The sequence below is a fragment of the Mesoplodon mirus genome (genome assembly GCF_964341445.2).
Source record: "Mesoplodon mirus genome assembly, chromosome: 16".
NCBI classification, from domain to species: Eukaryota; Metazoa; Chordata; class Mammalia; order Artiodactyla; family Ziphiidae; genus Mesoplodon; species Mesoplodon mirus.
Window position 1 is genome coordinate 65413196 of NC_138992.1, and position 21215 is coordinate 65434410.

General features: G+C 38.1%; 1 protein-coding gene across 3 annotated transcripts in view; it reads right to left on the bottom strand.

Moving 5' to 3' along the window:
• Positions 1-21215, bottom strand: part of PREX2 (phosphatidylinositol-3,4,5-trisphosphate dependent Rac exchange factor 2) — a 287717-nt gene that overhangs the window by 190611 nt on the left and 75891 nt on the right. For all 3 annotated transcript variants that reach the window (XM_082600894.1, XM_082600893.1, XM_082600895.1), the window contains exons 2-6: positions 16465-16536; positions 15171-15293; positions 12769-12873; positions 8312-8413; positions 5027-5188 (exon numbers count right to left, since the gene is read on the bottom strand). In XM_082600894.1, coding sequence (XP_082457020.1) covers positions 5027-5188; positions 8312-8413; positions 12769-12873; positions 15171-15293; positions 16465-16536 — 564 coding nt within the window. The remainder of the gene's footprint in view (positions 1-5026; positions 5189-8311; positions 8414-12768; positions 12874-15170; positions 15294-16464; positions 16537-21215) is intronic.

Genomic DNA, 21215 nt, shown 5'->3' on the forward strand with positions numbered 1-21215 from the left:
CCAGAAAGTAACATAAAATTGTATGTCAACTACACCTCAATAAAAATTTATATTTAAAATGTGCATAATAGATTTTTGAAAGAGCCAAAATAATATACTTTTATCATCAATATGATTTATCATTTTTAATTTGAATTTCCCTTTAGAAAGCTATATTTACCATGTAAAAATCAGAGACTGTTTGCTTGTGATGAATTACATATGTAGAATTAAATACAGCAAAACTCCAACTAGGAAATTACCTGCATGGTTCTAATCCTGACTGCTTTTATTAGACCAGGAAAGGAAGGTTAACTGGTAGGTCAAGGTAAGAAGTAATCATAAATAAATAACTGTGACCAGTGGTGCGAGACGTACCGACCAGGATCCTCTCATTCCAAAAGCTTCTCTCTTTCTACCCCAAGCTGTGCAAACCTATTTATTCCGCCTCTGTCACCACTGCCCAGCAGTGCGAAGGGTGAAATGTAGTAAGGGAAACCCACCATTAGACAGAGGAAACAGGACCTGTACTACAGAAATTTACAAAGACATTACAAAGACTGAATTTCAAACACTTGCAGGGTGTTCAACTTTAATACAAAAAAAGTGAAAAATCTTGCATGGTACATATGTGAACCATAAACAAGAACAGGATGCTAAAGAGGATTAGAGAACTTCAAAGTAGCAGGATAATGAAACAAATACTGGACTCTGAACAGAACCACATCAGAATCATTGCCAGGAACCAAAGGCGCCAAAAACATAGTGAGAAGACAATGACAATTAATACATAACTACGAGGTAATTATTATCTGCATTCAATTACCAGTCAACCAGCTATGTATCAGACACTGTCCTAGATGCTGGGGACCCATAACATGAGACATGACCCCTGCTCCCAAGAAACACATATACTAGTGGAGAAACAGATATGTAAACACAGAATTAAATGCTGTGTGATCACAGCTATAATTTAACATTAATAAAATGAGAGTTGGCATGAATTAACAGTGATGAATATCAGGGATGATGGCTGTGTGGGTTTATGATTATGTATGTTTATTATTAAACATTTATTCATACAGTTCATTCCATGCTGTGGTTTCAGGTTTCAATCATTTTCCAGTAATTTTCCTTGTCAAACTTATGAAGGACACCACTTAAATATCACTTCCCAATATGGTTAAGAGAGCAATCAAATGGATGGATCCAACAGTGACTTCAGACATACACACTGGGACCCAGAGGCGTCCATGTGGACAACACACCTCACCAAGGTCCACTTCTTTTTGTGTGTGTCTCGTGTTACAAGATCCAGCAAGAAAATAATAATTCACAGTCTAATTTAAGAAGTTGAATGATTTTTGAATCTATAAATTGAGGTATATAATGGGTTGCCAATTATATGGTCAGTATGCATGAAAAATGAATTTCAAAGCATCATCACAGAATGTAAGGTGGAAGCATGATGAATTTCATAAGGGGACACATTAGATGCCAAAGCAAGCTTTCAGAAGATGATAATAGCCAAAAAAGACAATCAGAAGCATGTATGTTTATTTTATGGCTTTTTTCTAATTTCCAATGTTTCTTCAAACATTGCAATCATGATTTAGGAAGAACTGTAATAATAGAACAAATCCCCTCCTCTCAATAAACCCAATAAAAATAATATTGCTAAACCGTATCTAGAGTGTTTGAAAAGGTACATATTTTTTATGTCAACAAGTTCTCTTAATGTAAGTTGCATAAGGGTTCATGACTGATGTCTTACAGCTATGAAGTGGCAAAAATCACTGTCAAATGAAACTGCTCACTAATTATCTGACCCCAGTATCAGCTCTCCCTGCTTCACACCAGGGTCTATCTAACTCATCTGGTCAACTAAATGCTGAATGTCAGTATCAGAAAAACACAGACTGACTGCATAGAGAAACCATAATCTTGGAAAAGATAAAAGATGACAGGCCTTGGAACTTCCCCACTCACACATATACAAGGCATTGGCAGATGAAGGTCTATCAGAGCTAGACCCATTCATGATGGAAGAAAAGAAAAATGACCGGAATGACAACGAGATAGGTGTTTCATAAGAGAACAGTTTCAATACCAAAGGAGTCTCTTGAGAAAATTAATGAAGCATTTGAATATTCTTTCAAAAAAATCTTTTTCAAATACTAGGAAAGTCAAACATGAAATGAAGAATATCATATTGTTCCATCATAAAATGTCATAAAATGTATGTCCCCACCCGCCCCAAAAAAGACTAAGCGTTTTCTGATTCACTCTTTTTGAGATTCAAATTATTAACTGAAATAAAAACCTAAATTCAGTTACATATTAGATTAGCTAAAACAAACTAATAATGTAACTTTTCATTTTACCAAGATAAAGTCCCAATCAAACTTTCCTCCTCTCCCACTTTTTATAAAATTTTGGTCTCCTTTCTAAGTGGATTCACTTTCAATGGTTGTCTTCCTAAACCACTTATCCTTAAATAACAAGAGCCATCTATAAATCAATTCAACCTCAAGGTAGTAGACAAATTTGTATCTACCAAATCACCTTGTAGAGAGGACAAAAAGAATCAGGTCTCATCACAACCTATGGAAGACTCACACTCATAAAATAATAAGAGAACATTATTTTGAGGTCAATACACTGTCAGATATAAACTTAATCAAATGTAAGCAGCAAAGAGATTCCAAACCCAACAAGAGGTGATTTTAAAATGGTCTTGTGGCACTGTATTTCTCCAGGGAAAAAGGTAATCAAGAGGTGTCAAATTACAATTCTGTTTCTTTTTACTTCCTAAAACACAAAAATTATTCTGATCTTATGTCTTCCAACACCTTCATATATTAATAATTCCCACTCTTTTATTGTGATTTTTTCCAGATTTGAGAGATCAGTTCCAAACAGGCCTATCAAGGACATAATGCATACATAAAGGTGAGAGTCACTCTGAACATACATAAAGCTTCCTGTAAGCTGAGCAATAATCCCTGTTAGCAATTCACAGAAAGCCCTAACCATCCCCACTCCCTTCCAGGGCCTGAATTCATTCTATATGGCTGTATCCCTCTCTTTGATCTGTGCACCTTTGAAGTCTCACCAGATAGCAGTTCCTCCTAAACTTCCCAGAAGGGACCAGGCCTGAGGACTATAACAGCTTTCCCCCATCTCTCCAAGGTGGTGGACTGAGATGTGAGATCAGGTTCTTATCACAAGTTTCCAATCAACTGGCTGGACGCTGCTCCAAGCTGCATTCCCTCAAAGTATCAAAACTCCCAAGTCACTGTATGGCTGTGTCTTACGCACTCATTTTCAAATCCTACTCAAGTAGAATTTGTGTTGCCTCTCTTTTTGGAACCCGACCCTCCTTTTATCTCCCCTGTGCCCGCTGGAACTGTGGTCACATCAGATTTCCTCTCACCAGTCTCCTTTGTCCCCAGGCTCCATTTTTCTCTCCCACTCCAAGTGCTGTAAACCCACCAAGGCTGGTGAGGTTGAAGCGCCCACCGCTATAGGCTACAAATGACATAGTATGGACCACACAGCACTCTTCCTTTGAGTAAATGGCCATGAACAGTGAAAGAAATAGCAACACTTCTTAAGGATTCTCCCATTTCTAAAGGAGACTCAATTTTTAGGATATACTGATACATGAGGAGGAAGCAAAATTATGACAGATTCCATTTCCCTAGAGGACCTAAAAGAGTCTTCTGAAAGTTTTATTTTGGTCAAAGGCCTGGCAGAAGTCACTGACAAATCTTGCAATTTAAAACAAGTTCGGTTTTCTTCTGATGTTTGAGTGACAACAGAATGGCAAAAGCACACTTTCATCTATTTTTCTCAGCCCAGCAGGACAACTGCCCCCAGGAAAGGAATGATCATCATGAATCAACTGTAAAACACACAACCATTTTAATTGATTGAAATAAGTAGCATTCATGCTGAAATAACGGGTCACCCTGAACACTTGAAATGAAAGAATACAGATGAGGAGGAAACTAAGTCAGTTAGCATTTTAAAAGATTCATGGCGAAGAATGGATAAATAGGAGCATTCCCTGGGGTCAATGTTTGAGGTTTCTTTGCAAATCTGAATGGATGTAAGGTTATATCTAAATGGAAACCAACATATTGAAGATAAGAAATGAATCAGTCAATTATATAGCCCTAAAGATAAAAGCAATCCCCTTGATTTGTGTAATACGATATTTGGTTGGACATTTTAAATCTTCTTTACACTTTAAAAATATTATCTTAATTGCTTACTTTATAACCATAAGAAATTATCCTAGTTGAAAGCTCTTGATCATCTAAATTAACTCAATTTAAAGAAAGAATTTTAGTTTATTCTTTACATAGTGCTAAAGTAATATAGGGCTCCAACTCCAAGAAATAACTGGGATACAAAATTACCATAGCTGAAAACATATTACAGATTCTGAATATCACTCTTGATTTGCTTTTTTGTCATTTTAAAAAAATCTTTCTTTAGCGAATCATGAAACCATAAAATTTTTCATCTTGAATGGACCTTAAAAATCATGTCATGGCCAGTTCCTTCATGTTAGAAATGAAGAAATTCATATTTAGAGAGGTGAAGTGGACTTAAAATGAAATTCATCATCAAATACCTAACTTAGAGTCTGAAAATAATAATATCACAGCACAGGTTTGGAGCCTTACTCCCCTTTACTCTCTCCAGGGCTCAGGCTACGATGATGTATTACTGACCAAAGTTAAGACAGGAGAAAGGTTTGTCATGATGCACAAATACTGAACTATCTAAGCTTATAACACACACAGTTTTGACTGGCTCTATCGTAAAGCTTTCAGGTTGAAGTTAAGTCAATTAACTGCCCCTTTAAAGATATTTAAAAAGAATAATGACACTGCTTTTCGGAAATAGTTAGAGCCCTCTAGCATTACCTAGGAAAACGACCATTTATGGTTCTATCCAATGCCAGTAACTCTACGCACAGCATAAGACATAACAAAACTATTTTAAGCTCAATTGTTGAGTACAGTGACTGTACCTCCCAGCCTTCAATGTGAGACTGCCACTCCTCTAAAACTTCCAACTTCTCCATCTGTCTCTTGGCCTCGTTGATGTTGGAACAGACGGCTTTCATGGCTTGGAGGGCTTCCATCACTGCTGCATAGTCACTGTGTTTCCTTGGAGTCCGCTTCAGCAACTCCTGTTTATACACAAAAAACAAACCGCCCTTTGATCTTCAGCTTTCTGGGACAGCAGGTTCAGACTGACCAGGAAATGAAAACTGCAAAGTCCGTGAGAGCCAATTTCAGAAGTGACATCACAAACTCCACCAAATTAAGATCAAAAACAAAAGGCTGAATCAGTGAATAAGCATCACCCCCTGCACACTTTGCAGTCACTTTAATTTTTCCCTCAAAATGATGTTTTTTCAAAAAACTAAATTAGTCGTCTCCTTTGGAATTGTCAAATATCTCACCTACTGCGTGTAATTTTTTATAAGTTTGAGTTTTGCTCCAAAAGGAGAACATCTTTATATGTTGACTTCATTTTCCTAGAGTCTTTAAAAGAATAGTAAATATTTAAATGAATATGTCCTATAATTTCAAAAACAGTTTAAGTTCCTTATTTTCTAATATTTTTTGAGACACTATAAAAATGTCATAAAGCAAAATTTTAAAAGTCTTATACTCTAGTAAAATAAACAATTTATAAATTCCACAATACTCCATCATTAAAGAAGGAATTTATGCTGTGTTTGCCAACAACTCAGGTTCATTCTCTGCAATGAATGAACTTCCATACACCCTTCAACAGCTTTCTTTTTGCTTTTATTTTCTTTTTATTTTTTTTCCATTCAGGATATCAGAACTAGAGTAATCTTTAATCTTATAAAAGGTCTTGTTTAGAAGCACCAAATTAAACATCTTCACCCACTGTCTAGACAGTTGTGACCACGTTACTTTTTAATTAGTCATTTGTTTCTTTACTACAGTTGCCATCATCATGTAATTAAAACAATTACGGAATTCCGGAGGCAAGTCTTTAAAAGAATTTTCTTAATTCTTAACATACAGTGGGAAAATATGCAGTTGTTATACTCTCTTGATGTCTGCTATTGTTGAAAATTCTGCCATAAACTTTGACCCTGCATTCAAAATATTCACACTCTATAGAACTAACACCAAAAGAATGCACATTACATCACTCCCAAGATCAGGCTTAAGTAGTTATGCTGGATCACAAATCCATAAAGGAGATATGTAGGCTTCTGCAGAGACTCTTAAGTGTAGAATTATTTGTAAATTATGTGAAGTGGCGAAGGCAGCCTGCAGTCTATGTGCCCGGTGGGTACCTCTGGAGTTGCGACATGAAGTTAGATAATGTGAGATAGCAGGAGAAATGACTAGTAATCATCTGTCAGTTACTTGCTATGGACCTTGTGCTGATTGGCCAACCCAATAATTCCAAGTTCCACAAATAAGACCAACGTATCTTTGCTTTAACACACGGCCTAATCCCCTAATGCTTTTCTCTGAATAAATAAAACCATTGCAGATCATCCCAGAATACCAGCTCAATTTTTCAGCCAATGGTACAACAAAGAAAACCATCAACACCAGTATATCTACTACACAAGTAGTCTTCTCCTGTTTCTTTGTGAAGATAATCTTCCAAAAAAGGGAAAAGATGTCATTCCTCCACTTCTTGAAGATGCTCTGAATCGACCTCTTTCTCCCTAAGCAAGGATATGTCCATGTTCCTATCTGTGAGGTCACCTGAGGTCATCCTTAACCAGAAAGGAGTTGATTTAGAACAACCACTTAACTGGATATATTTCTCTTAATATCACTATCCTTCTGACTCTTAAAACAGACAAACTCTCGGGATTCCAAAATCAGGACTAGGAATAACTGGAGTGATGAGAATGCATGCAAATCTGAGTCACCATGTCAGAGGTCTGAAGGGACTCCCAGAAAGATGGGAGTCACGTTTGCACCAGTCCTCCCACGCCAAAGCTCTGCAGACCTGGACATCCCTGTGCTAGCTTCCCTCTACATTAGCTAACCAAGCAACTTTAACTTGTTTTTTTAATAAGAAGAAATCCTTTCCAAAGAAAATTTTCACTGAGACCTAATTTATGCAACTGACAAAAGCTGTAGTGAAAAAATGCATTTTCGTTCAAATTCATAACATTTATTTCTCAAAAAGTAAATCAGTAAGAACACCAGTTAGTATGTCCATAACATTTCTGAGTTTTTTTTAAATTTAGAAGCTAAGATGTAGTTAATATATTAATATATTAAAAGAATCAAATATACATGAGTAATAATGGCTAACATTTATGGAGTACATACTATGCTAAATGATGTGTATAAGACAGCTCAATTATTAGGTACTCCTTTATGTATATGCATACACAAGTATACACAGAGATATACATATGCATGCATATATACATTCTTTTAGATATATGTTATAATTTCATCATGTCATCATCATCATTTCTGTTTCATAAATAAAGCCCATGACTTTAAGAGGTTAGATTATGAGCTCAGTCGTGCAGCTAGTAAGCAGAATGCACAAGATTTGAACTCAGAACTCAAATGTTCAACCACCACCCCAAACTGTCTATTCAGATGCTACATTTCCAAAAAGCATCCTTTCCAGAACTGCTGTTCTAATCTATTCATAGACCCTTGCAGTATAAGCAGTAATTAGTATATTATAATATGCTTCTCATAATAAAACTTTTGGTCATTGTAATGAGGCGATGGACCTACGACCGTAAGGCATTTCCTGTTTTCCACAGGCAGTGTTGTCTTCCACTGTCTTTCCACTTTCTATCATTTATTATCCCATGTGACCCACACCATTCCCTGTAATAATGATTTAAAAACCAGGCTCTGAAATTGTGTAACTTAGCCTTAACTTCATCAGCATCAAGAAGTCACCAATGTTTGGGGAAATGAAAAAAATATATACCAACAGCAAATTTACTTAAGATAAGGAACCCCGTAGACAAAGTGCTATATAAACTGGTCATAATGTACTTAATAGGATCTATCTTGAAACTAATGCATTTACGCTGAAGGAAACTCAAACAAGCATATTTTTTACAAAGAGCACTAAAAGTCTGTTTTCCGAGGACATTTGTTTCCCACTCTCTATATAAATTACTGACAAAATAGCTATTTTTCCCAATAACTGTATTTGCCTTTTCTTTGGAATGTCACACTATTTAAAAGAAAAATTTTTTAAAGATCATCGGCAAAAATATGCAGGTACAAGGGAAATGCAACAATGAAGTAAACACATTAAGTACCTTCAAAAGGAGAGGGTACTTGCATATTCTTTGTATTGGTGTTACTAAGTATCCTTCCAGGGGGACATCTGTGTTCTTCCGTCCTCCAAGTAGCATGCAGTTCTGGGGTGGAAATAAAGACAATTATGTACATTTTTAAGCCTGAGGTGGTGAAACTTTCTTCTATCATAAACTTTTCTGCTGAAAACATGTGAAAGCATGTCTCTATATAGCTTCTCTCTCTGAGAAAAGCACATTCAGTCACAAAGAAAGTTTACAGGAGAGAAAGGAAATACTTTTGCCTTTCAGATTAGTTAGCAACCAAAATGTGTTTTGAATCTTTATCTTGAAAATGAATTCACATATATTCACCTGAGTATGAAGTCTGAGGAAAAAGAAAGAGACAGAGATGGAGGAATGAATTAATGGATAGATGGATGAATGGATGGTTGGATGTACTGATGAAAGAATGTACTGACAGATGAATAAACAGATGCACACATATGTACGTACATCCTGCTCATAGGGGGAGGTCATGTGGTGCTGCAGAAGATCAGGACTAAGGACAACTGGGCACTACCCATGCCCTGCCACTGGCCAGTGATGCAACTTGGACTGATTTCAAAATTCTAATTTTCCTCTCTGTACAACTGGCCTGTTTTAATCCAGTGATCTCTAAGTCACTTCGAGCTATAATACCTCACCAAAGACACTGGCTAGGCAGTCTCAGGGAAGGATGTCAGACATGATCTCCACAGAGCCAAGATGGAAGAAAACTCAAAATCAGCAATCACAGTGAGATGAACTAGAAGCAGCTTCCATTTACTGAAAGTGATGGTCAAGAGAATCGACTCTGATAAATGCAGGCTTGATCCTCTGAAGCACCAGGTCTTTATTTTGTGGTTTAAGCAGCAATGTAAAAAAAAAAAAAAAAAAAATTAAAATAAAGATTTTAAAAGCGATTTTTGAATTTAAAAAAATAACAGATTTTTTTTCTTTGGCCACGCCACGCGGTTTGTGGGATCTTAGTTCTCTGACCAGGATCGAACCCGGGTCCTCAGCAGTGAAAGCTCCAGGTCCTGACTACTGGACCGCCAGGGAATTCCCTAAAATAACAGACTGGAAACTTGTGTCAAAACCTGTTTCTGCAGTGCCTATCAGGGTGACTGGCACAGAGGAAGCCGATAATAAATATTTAACTAAGGAAGAAAAGAGCTCTTCAAACATCATACTGATCATTTACAACCTTTCTACCACTATTTTTTAAAATACTGTCCTACATTCCTTGAGAGGAGAGACCGAGCGCTGAGTGGGAAAGGAAGCAAAAGGAAGAGTGATGGAAGCAGACCAGACCCCCACCGCCCTGAGCAACTGAGTTCAGCTCCAATCTGTCCAACCAACTCGGCAAAACCAGCACCATGACTTTCACTTCACCAGAAACCTTAGAAGACACAGCAGCAAAGAAGTGTCTCATTCAAACATGCTCTTTAGGGGTTTCAACCCCTATTGCAATCAGGTCATCAAAATCCTCTTTCCACCTGTGTATGGTACTGTCCCCAGAGGAATCCTATGTAACACAACTATCTATACCCCATTCTATTTCCAGTGATGTTTCAGTGTCCCCGTATGAGTGAGCACCACTTATAAATGCGACCACCCCCTCTACCTAGCCCTACGCTGAAGCACCCTGAGGAACACATGACTATCTAACCCACTTTTATTTCCTTGTCTATTAGTACTGTACAGATTACAAACTCTCTTCATAACAGCCACTTTATTTCTTTAACTTTTATCAGAGTATAGTTAATTTACAATGTTGTGTTAGTTTCTGCTGTACAGCAAAGTGAATCAGTTACACATATACATGTATCCACTCTTTTTTAGATTCTTTTCCCGTATAGGTCATTACAGAGTATTGAGTAGAGTTCCCTGTGCTCTACAGTAGGTCCTTATTAGACTGGCTTATGAGAGCCAGCTTTCTCCTTATGTAGGCAGAAAGAATGTTTCCTAAATAAGCTGCTAGAGATTCCACTGATCCTAAAAACTTACTCAGGTGACAGTATATGCAAGTACCCACAAATAGAATATCATCACCCCAAATATGTAAATCCTTAATGTTTTTCAAAGGGTGATTGTTATTATCCCCATTTTATGAGTAAGGAAAATGACATCAGAGATGTAATGAATTTCCTCAAGTCATCCAGGTAACTAGTGGCCACTTAGTGCCAAGGCAAGAACTAGAAAAGCCAGGGTCTTCCTACCAGACCATGCTGTAGGATCTTGTGAAAACCAGCACTCTGGACTTGTGACATTTAGTGGAGAGCCAGCTCTGCTGAGAACAGGGTGCCCTCAGTGAGAGAGCAAAGCTCTGATAGTTCACAGAGAGCCCCATTGGTCCAGGGGCACAGGAGCTTCCTCTGGCCATGGCAGAGAAAAGAGATGAGTAAATTCTCTTCCCCAAAACAACTGTTATACTGAGCACGATTGTAAAAAACAACAATTTCAGGACTCTGGTAATCAACTGAAGTCAAACAACAAACTGAGAAATGTTTATTCATGAAAAACTGCTGAACTTCAGGTAGGAACAGGGGAGTTGGTGGCATTCTTGCCTGGGCTCCTCCCATCCTCCCCCTACATGCCCCCAGCCCCAGGGCCATCCTCAGCTCATCCTGCATGGTAGCCCTGTCACAGTAGCACTGACCCTGCAAACCTGCTACCAGAGGGGACTGCACAGGGCAAAAATCCCACACCCAGGAGTGTTGTCAATAAAATTAGCACACTGCCCAAGAAAAATGGGGAACGCTCACATTTCTGCTAGCCTGAGATTGCAGTCCTGCTCGGGGCAAATGTCAGACTGTGCACATGCAGAGAGGACCTGAGATGGCCCCAGGAGAAAAAAAAACCCAGATCTGACTTGAAAACTGCCTGGCCTGTGAATGTGTCGCCCGCCACACTCACACACTGACCCACAAATCATATGGTTTATGATGTTCGATCACCTCTTTCAAATCCCCAGCTGACCACTAAGTTAACCAGTCAGAGGAGTGACCCCTAAAAAGAAAGGCTAAGTTAGAAAACAAAAACTGAGCAGACATAGCAGCAGCTGCGTATACAAAAGACACAGATTCTCAAATTAAATCGAAGCAAGTTCCTGTAAACAAAACAAACAGAAAACAATAACCAACCTGAGGGAAATAAACTTCCTAAGTTAAGATGCATATTGTAGTCACTAGAGCAATAACAACAACAAAAAAAACTAAACATAAACTTACTCTGATCCAGCAATTCTACTCTTAGTGTTTACCCAAGAGAATGAAAATGTATGTCCGCACACAGACTTGTACACGAATATTCATAACAGCATTCTTCAGAATTGCCCAAACCTGACATTTCCTGACTTTACTAAGAAATCTCTCTCTCTGAAATGACATCTCATATGTAGGATCTTCAAGGTCCATCATTATCATAGTCAATTGTTGACCCAATGTTCATAAACTGGCAAATGGATAAACAAAATACAATGGAATATTATTCAGCAAGAAGAATGAATAGAATGTGGATACATGTTACAACAAGGATGGACCTCACAATCATTTTACTCAGTAAGAGAAGCCAGGCATAAAAAGATTATATTGTACAAATCCACATATATGAACTCTCCAGAAAAGGCAAACCTATAGAGATAGAAAGCAAATCAATGATTGCCTGGAGCTAATGGTGCAAGTGGAAAAGAGCTGTAAATGGGCATTTTACTTTTCATTTTAAATGAGCTGATCCAGGCTCTAAAACTGGATCGTGGAGATGCCTGTTCCACTCCACAATTCGTTAAATATCACTGAATTCTATTTACAGTGTGGTTCTCACTGGCAATTACAATGTCCAAGAAACTGCCAAACGATGCATTTATTTGTACTATCCTGAAGAAATTAAATACAGATTCTTGCTCTTTTTATGAACACTGAATATGGAATGTATGTAGGAGAAAAGTCAATCTTGAAAATTCTTTTCTACCGTCCCCATGATGCATTTCCTTCCTGTCACTGCCCTACTTAGAGCTCTCTTAGCAGAAGTAAAATGAAGCTCTATGGGGCTGAGGGATATAAAAGCAACTGTGAACTCTGGCATAAATGTCTTCTCTCAGTAAGAACCTGTGGTTTCACAACTCATAATCAACCAGGAGAGGGCATGACAGTGTTTCCCCATAAACAAGCTTCTCCCAACTCACTTCTTTTCATTTCGTTCATTTCATTTGTGTGTGTGTGTGTGTGTGTGTGTGTGATTTTAAGAGCATATATATAGAGAAGTATAGTTGATTTACAGTCTCACTTCTTACATTTCGCAAATGACTCTCTAGCTTCCTAGCAGGGATATGTTAAAAACAGATGTCACACAAGCAGCTTTTACACCACACGGATGCTATTCCTTGGCTCTTGGCTCAACAAATAACAGCATACGGTGATACATAAATATATACTTACCAAAAGAAATGTCCGAATTGTTCTTATTTTGTTAAGTTCAAAAAGCAATTTCTGTGCCTTCTCATGATTACTACAATATTCGTCGTAGATACGAAACTTGTCTTTCTGTGAATTCAAGTAAGAATCAGTTAGAGTCATTTTATTAGCCATTTGGAAATATTAAGTGTGATGTTTATGAACAAACTTTATTAAGTGTTTACTATGTTTCAAGAGCTATACTATGTGTATATATAAGTATGTTTAATTTATTTTCCCTGATCCATGAAGAATGGTCTAGGAAAGGAGATAGACTTATATTAATTCCAATCCAATATGATGTATGCAATAAAAATTAAATGAATGACGTGGTAGCAGATTACAGAGAAGAGAGTACTTAGCTTTGCTGGGAGGATTGAGACACAGCTTTAAAAAAGATGTCATATGTGGGCAAGATACAGAAACATAAATCCATGACTCCCTAGCAGGGAGAGGGAAGAAAGTATTCTGGTGGAGGGAAAAGCATGTGCCAGATCATAAGAGCAATAGGACATAGTACCCTGCAGGTCATATGCACCAATCTGGACAGTTGTGTTTAAGAAGGACACTGACAAAGTGGAGAATAGTCAGCAACAGGCGACTGAGATAATGACAGACCCTGAAGATATTACATCTGAGAGGTCATCTCAGAGAGGGATATTTGTTAATATATAAAAGTAAGGAATGGTAGCTACTTTCAAATAGCTGTCCTATTTATTGTAAAGGATTTACAACTCTTTGTAGCTCCAAAACACAATACTAGGACCACTGGGTGGAAATTGCAAGGGTCATGTTGGGCAGTGATAGGCAGATTTGGATTAATATAGAGATTTTCTAACAATTAGAGCTGTAACGAAAAGTGATCAAGTAAAAACAAGATCAACAACCTTCATAGATCCTATAGAAGGGATTCTTTCATAAAAGGAGAAATTTCACACCATCTTGATCTCTAAAGCTCCCTTCCATCTGTAAGATTTTCTCCAATTATCTATGATCAATATCTATCAAATATCCCAGTAAAAGAGGCAGACACAGAAAATGTAGTGACTGAATAGTAGAACAGAAGTGTGTCCTCTAAAATTTCAAAGACATGTATTTAGAAACACTGAGTGCTATTTTATACAGCCAGTAGAAAATGTATTGAATTACTTATTTCAAGAGATGGGATAAACCAGAAGAAAACAAACTTCAGAAATAGTTTAACTAAATTCATGGCTGACAGATTCATAGTGTGTTACTGAGGAAATGGATGTCAGGGTGCAAGATTCCCATGTGCAGCCCGGCACTGAGATAGCTACTACTCCAGCTGGCCGGAGATGTGCATTCTTTCATGAAAGGGAACAGCCTGGATTAAGTGGATACAACACACGTGGCTTATAGTTTTGCCCAGTGAAAGCTTGATCTTCCTATACCCAAGGAGTCTCTCCCTTTAATATAATTATTTTTATGGAATATTTTCTGATTCTAAAAATAACATTTACAGAGTCTGCTCACCACATACAGAAATATAGATCTAGAAACTCCATATCATTACTTTATAAAAGAATGGAAATCAAAAATAAACGAAAATTGATTTCTATGACAAAATACTCCTATACATTTTTAAATAAAACACTAATTGCATAGCATTTTGATAAATAAATGGATTCAAATTGGTATTCTGAAAATTAGCATCAGCAGAGTGGTAGAAATAGCAGCATTATTTTTCTTTTGTCAGTATGAATGCACTTTAGTTCTGAAAACGATTTTCACCGTACAGGTGGCTTTTTACCTTGCAAATCGATTGCATAAATAATTTCAGCTATCATGTGCAAAGGGATGAAAATGATCATACAAGCACGACATATAATTTGAAATAACCAAGTACTGGCTTGTTCTTCTTCGGCACTGTTCAGTACAAGCCTCCGAGAAAAATTCAGATGCAGGCATATGTGTACCTAGAGGAACCAGGTCTGTTCACCTCCAGGTTAGTCACAAGTCGATTAACAAGGGAATGTTTTGACTAATAAAAGGCTCATCGCACCATTGTAAAAGTAAGGATTTTCTGCCTCAAAAGAGAAATGCTCTATGTTTGAGGGAAACATAAAAATCCATTCATTATGAAACAGCCTGAATATTCATTAGAATTCAAAGCTACAGAGGATGCAAAAAACTAACTCGTTGGGAAAAAGAAAAGCCTGTTTATTCTTCACTGAATAAAATGGATGATGTGAGGCCCTCTCCCCTTTTCTGGCTCTAAGTGGAAGATTTCATTGGCCTTAAAAGACCCCAAACTTTTGGTGTCAGATTTTACTTCGAATGCTGAATTCCCACATACTACTGTGCCAAAAGTGAAACTTTAAATTTTAGGGGGAAAAGCTTTTAAAATAAACAGAAATTGATCCTACAAAGTGAAGAAAGCAGGTTCCCACTTCTTGCTGAGCATTAGGTTCTGGATGTAAGCATTCTTCCACGACTTTTAAGAATTCTCTATGGACTGCAAGGATATCTTCAATGTTTGAGAACAGCATCTGTAAATAAATGTGTAAGTGCAATAGTGAAGCAAGTTTTAAAAAAATTCTATGGACTCCCTATTCTATGGAGATTCTATGGAGAGTATTCTACGGAGAGTATTTTCTCTCCAAGTTGAAAACCTTGGTGGAGAGCTGTCCTTCCCACCCCCCCACCCCCACCACGGCTGGCAGGGCACCCATTCTGTCTGGACATCCTCTCCCCTCCCACACAATTCTGGGAACCGGGAACCTAGTCCCGGCTCTCAGGACAATCCTGAGCAACTGAATCCAAGCATGGTCGTTGTCCCACCCCACTAAGGACCGCGGACTGCAGGTAAAACAGCATGGGCAGATTTGCTGGCAGGCTTTGGGGGAAGGGCTTCTTTGCCCATAGAAGTCCCTGCTATGGGAATCAAAGTACCTTCATGTCCCTCTGAGTAACAGGCGTCTTTTGCTTGAAACCAAAAGCACCCAAACTAAAACACTCCATGTAAGGAGGATGTAAACGTTACTATTGAATTTAATGGGAAACGGTCAGATGTGCCTATAAATTCCTTGGGAATTGTTTATTTTCCGTAAAATAAAACTGCAAGTTGGCATCCAAAATAAATATCAAGGATGATTTATACAATTTCAATGAATAATGACTATAGTACAATTAATTTTCATTTACCATCCCCCCTTTTTTCCCCAAAACTCTTCACAATTTTCCTTCCCTACAGTTTAAAAGGAAATGCTTATACATGTGTGAGCTGAAGATACTGTGTGGACGACTTCTGCCCCAGTGGACCATCCAAATCGTTTGCTCTCCAGGGGTCAGAGACTGGAAGCCACCTTTGCCCACATCCTGCCCCCCAGGCCCTCTAGCAATCCCCTCACACATGGGTCAGCTCCTTTCCCCTCGAGAGACATGAAGGTTCTTGGACTTGGGGTTATGTTTTTCCTCCTTTCAAACGTTTCCAAGGTCTTGGCAAAAATTTCTCTCTGTCTTCTACACCATCCTCATAACCCCCGTTTCTTTTCCCAAACCCTATTTTCCCTTTTTCTCATTGCTGGCCACACAACGACTGGTGACTGGCACAGAACTTATCCCGGAAGTGGAGACAAGTTGACGAGCCCTGAGGCAACATGCCACGGGGAAAGTTTCATCTGAGGGGACTTTGTGCTGGGGTCGAGGGCACCTCCTCACCTTCACCGTTTCTTCTGTTACATTTTTGTCAAGTTTCGATGCAGCGCACTGGTTCATCCGGTGTAAGAATGCCTGCAGGAAGCAGGAAAAGATACTATGAAGGCAACATTGGACTAATCAAATGAGTGTTGATCTGAATTAATTGTTTTTTATAAGAAACCAAAGTTTAAAAATCCAATAACTAGGGCTTCCCTGGTGGCGCAGTGGTTGAGAGTCCACCTGCCAATGCAGGGGATGCAGGTTCGTGCCCCGGTCCGGGAAGATCCCACATGCCGCGGAGCGGCTGGGCCCGTGAGCCGTGGCCGCTGAGCCTGCGCGTCCGGAGCCTGTGCTCCACAACGGGAGAGGCCACAACAGTGAGAGGCCCGCGTACCGCAAAAAAAAAAAAAAAAAAAAAAAATCCAATAACTATCGAGTGTAACAGTTTTGTTGTAGAAGGCAGAAATCTTGTGCGTTGCTTCTCCTACCTGGGAATTATAATTCCTTTATAGTTTGGGGGCAGGACCAAAAGTGATCACGTAGATATGAATTAAACGTATCCACCAAGATCTCAAAGTTCTGTGGTAAAACACACAGAGTCAAATGTTTCCTAAACTTCTAAGTCTTGTGAAGCACAAAAGACCAAAATCTAGCCCAAAATGGGATTTCCAATACAAACAAAAGGGCCAGAAATTCTAAAGGGAGCCCTTTAGAAGTGAGAGAAATTGAGGAAGTGAGGGAGGAAGGGAGAAAGAAAGGGACCTTCAAGAAGGAATGGAAGAATTTCCCATCCCCTCTTGCCCCATTCAAGTTTTAGGAAGCCAGAATTTGTATTTCTGGGATCAGGTCTGAGCTCTCCACAGCCCTATGGTTGGCAAATGAGTTCATTTGTATTTCAAAGATCTGGATTCTTCCTGATGGTCATTAAGCCCATGACTAAATAAGCTATTATTTTAGCAAAGAAGAAAAGGGATAAAGAGTTATTTATACTGAGCCTTAAAAGAGAAAGTTTAGAAGGAAAGAAAGACGAGACTTCTATCCAGCAAATACAAGACGTTGTCCTCAAGACAACGTCCACTAACTACCTAGTGACCACGTGAGATCATCCCTTCCCTTGCCTGTCTTAAGAACTCCAGCCACTACCTGCCAAGTCAGGGCACATAGAAGCTTGAAGGAATCTCAACATACTGCATCAAACAAATGAAAATTAATGTAAGAATTTCATTAAAAGAAAAAAAGAAGTTCATTTTTGACATGCTATATTCACAGATTTAAAAGATTAACAAAACCCAGGATTGTGCATAATATTCCAAAATTATCACCCTCAAGACATTGCTAGTAACATTATAAAATGGCACAACAGTTTTGAGGACAACTTACAATATATCTCAAATTTTTAAGTGGGCATTCCCTTTAACCCAGTAATTCTACTTCTGGGAATTTATCCTAAGAAAATATTCAGACAAGGGGTTTCAGTGTATTGATTACAAAAGTGGAAACCACCTAAATGCCCATAATTAATGGGATCATTTAATATATTATGGTACATGTAAACTACAGAATACTGTGCAAAAGTATAATCATAAATGGAATGGGATGAAAATTATATATACATATGTGTGTATACAACAGATGTCTGTAAAATACTGTTTGGCGAAAAAAATTACTAAACAGCATACTGGATGTGCACATACCTATACATACACACTTTCGTGTATATATACATATATATATATATACACACACACAACTGTATGTGTGTACATATACGTATATATTATATATACGAATATTACACATGTATATAATATATACATATATACACATGTGTAATGTCAGTGTGCATTCATACTAAGAAAAAATATGTAGCATATACCAAAATGCAAACAGTGATTACCTCTAGGTGATAGGAAGATGACCTTTGTACACTTTCTTATTGTCAGAATATCTGGCTGTGTGCATGTTGTAACTTTTGTAAAGAAAAATAACAAAATTATTTAAAGGAAACAAAACAAATGGGCCACTGATCTTACTCCTAGCTTTAGCTTCAGCACCATCTTGATTCCTGATTCAATGGGTTCACGTTTCAGATTCCATAACTACAAAGCCACATCAGAACTGACAGCCACAAATGAACGAAAGAATTCAGCTGAATTAAATAAAATGAATATGAAAGTATTGGATGTCACCTTAACTTTTTTATTGGAAACGTGATACAATCTTTTGAAATATTATCTAAAATTAGGTATAATTGGCAATGGAGAGAGATTTTCGAATTTTCTGACTTTAAGTGCCCATTTTAATTAGTGTTAGTCTAATTTTTAATTTTAGTTTTGTTTTTCTTGAATAGTTTTCCATATACCTATACTAAAAATGCTCCTTACCTCTTTCTGTTTAGTCTTAAAACAGCACGGTTGCTTTGGTTGCCGAGTTTACATTTCATATTAACCACATAGGAAACATAACCTCTCGTGCAAGCAAAACTTAAACTTCACTTCTACATGTATAAACCTTATCTTCATAAACTGAACTCAGTCACATTCTGAAACCAACAAATTGAAGACAGGAGGTAGTGAAAATGAATCAAACTATGAGGTAGAAGGAAACATACAAGCTAATAAAGTAAACTATCTTTATCTGACTTTTTATCTTCAATCCTCTGTGACAATACAGAACTTTTTGGTTAACTGCATATGAAAGAAAACCTGGAACTTCTTAGCATTTCTAACCAAGCATTTATTTTTCCCAAGAGCCTCATTTTATAAAACAGTGAAGGCAGATTTAAGATAGTTTGCTCAGAGAGCAAAATCATGAAAACTGTTTGACATTTTTTACAAAATGTGTAAGTCTTCCTCTCTGAAGATAAACAACGTGTTCTCAGAATCATCCTTTAACAACCAGAATCTACAGATCCTTTCAGACTTTGGTAACTGGGGCATTTAATCTTTCTCCTATCAATCAAGGAAGCATTAATACCCTAGTCACAAAAACACATGAGATTTAATATGTTGTTTTATCTCTGTATTCATTCATTCTCCCTGGTTCAGAATTTCATCAGAATTAGATCATCTTCATTCTGATACAAATATATGGAAAATAAGTACCAGAAAATGGCTTTTAATGCCAGTGGTTCTCAAACTTTTCACTGTGTGTAAGACTTGGAGAGTTTCTTCCAAATGCAGATTCTCCAGCCCTGTCCCCAGAAGGCCTGATTCAGCAGATTGGTTTAGGACCCAGAAATCTGCATTTAGAGCAAGGTCCCTAATACACTTGGTCCAGAGACCACAGTCTGATGATCTTTATGTTTATTCTTCCAAAGACTAAAGAAACAGAAATAAGTAAGACTCAATGGGAAAAACGGGTTCACTTATTTCACCCTGACTTTCAACTCCAGGTCATACTCCCTCTATGTACAGTACCCTCTCGCTCAGCCACTTGGGGTTCCTGATACCTCACCAGAGGACCCTCCCCCCCAACAATGAAAATCACAATCTGGGCTGCGTAAACAGGTGATAATAATCTCTGAAGGCTTGTGAGATGCAGAGACAGGTGAGCCAGGGAAGACAGCCTAGGTCACCCGTGCAGGAAGGGAGGCTCGCAGGGGCCCCTCCCTGCACCTCCAGCTTGCAGGTGTGTAATTAGCACAGCACACACTCAGCCAACCAGCGCTCCCCTGACGATGCTGCTGCATAGTGTATTCCCAGATATCACTCTAGTCGTGGGCTGCTTTCTTCCCATTCAGAGAGCTCACCTCACCTTCTCTTCAATTTGGTCCATGTTGTTTTCCTCTCAGCAAGAGTTTGATACAATGTATTAAATGTGATACATTAGTTAAAGTTTGAGAAAGCTAAAAATGTTACAAGTTTGCTACCAAGAAATCAAAAGAAGGAAGAAAATCTTCAGATATAATAGGGGGATGACAGCAATCCCCTTTGGCCTCGTCTGTCCATCTGGGCCACTGCCAGCTCGAAAGTAAAGGCCATGATGAGTTTTAGTCTCAGAATGCATTTGCTTAGCTTATAATTTCAGTGCACTAAAGGATAATCTTTCTCAACTCATTTTTGTCCTTCCCACTCTTTTCATCAGTCAGACACACACAGATCACTCTCAAATACCGCACAGATTTTAACAGTTCGCACTTTTAATTCTAGATACCTGATGCCAATCTGAATTTCATATCATACAGGGATTAAACCTTATTACTCCTATAAATATTCTACATTCAGAATGAGTTTAGCAGCAACCTGTCACCTTGAAACCGTGGCTATTTAATATCAATAGAGATGGATAAATTTTACATATGAAGGCTTTAAGAGAAGCTGCACTCGTGCAGGAAAAAGTGTACTCATTTCATGAAAAGACGTGGAAAAAATAAGAGTCAATATTTTCCTTTTACCTCTTGAACTTAAAACAATATTGTGACGTCAAAATTCTTTGGAAGACAGTGTTTTGTTTTGTCTTCCTGAGAAAAAAACAAAGTCCTATTAAGTGAAAAAGCCTTGTCATTTGAGTTTGCCTTGAATACCTGGTTGATCGTGGAGCCACTTTATTGGAATGGAGAAGTCGAAATGAGGAGTAATTGTTGAAGTGGGAGGATCAGCTTGTCCTGGCCATGTTGAATTGGAGATGCCTACTGGACGCTAATGTAGAGATCTCAAGTAGGGAGGTAGCTGTACTGATGTTGGTTTCTAAGGGGAGTTCGAGGCTGAAGTTAAAGAGTTGAGTGCCCCTGGTACAAAGACATAACTCAGGGAAAGTGTTCATAACTCAGG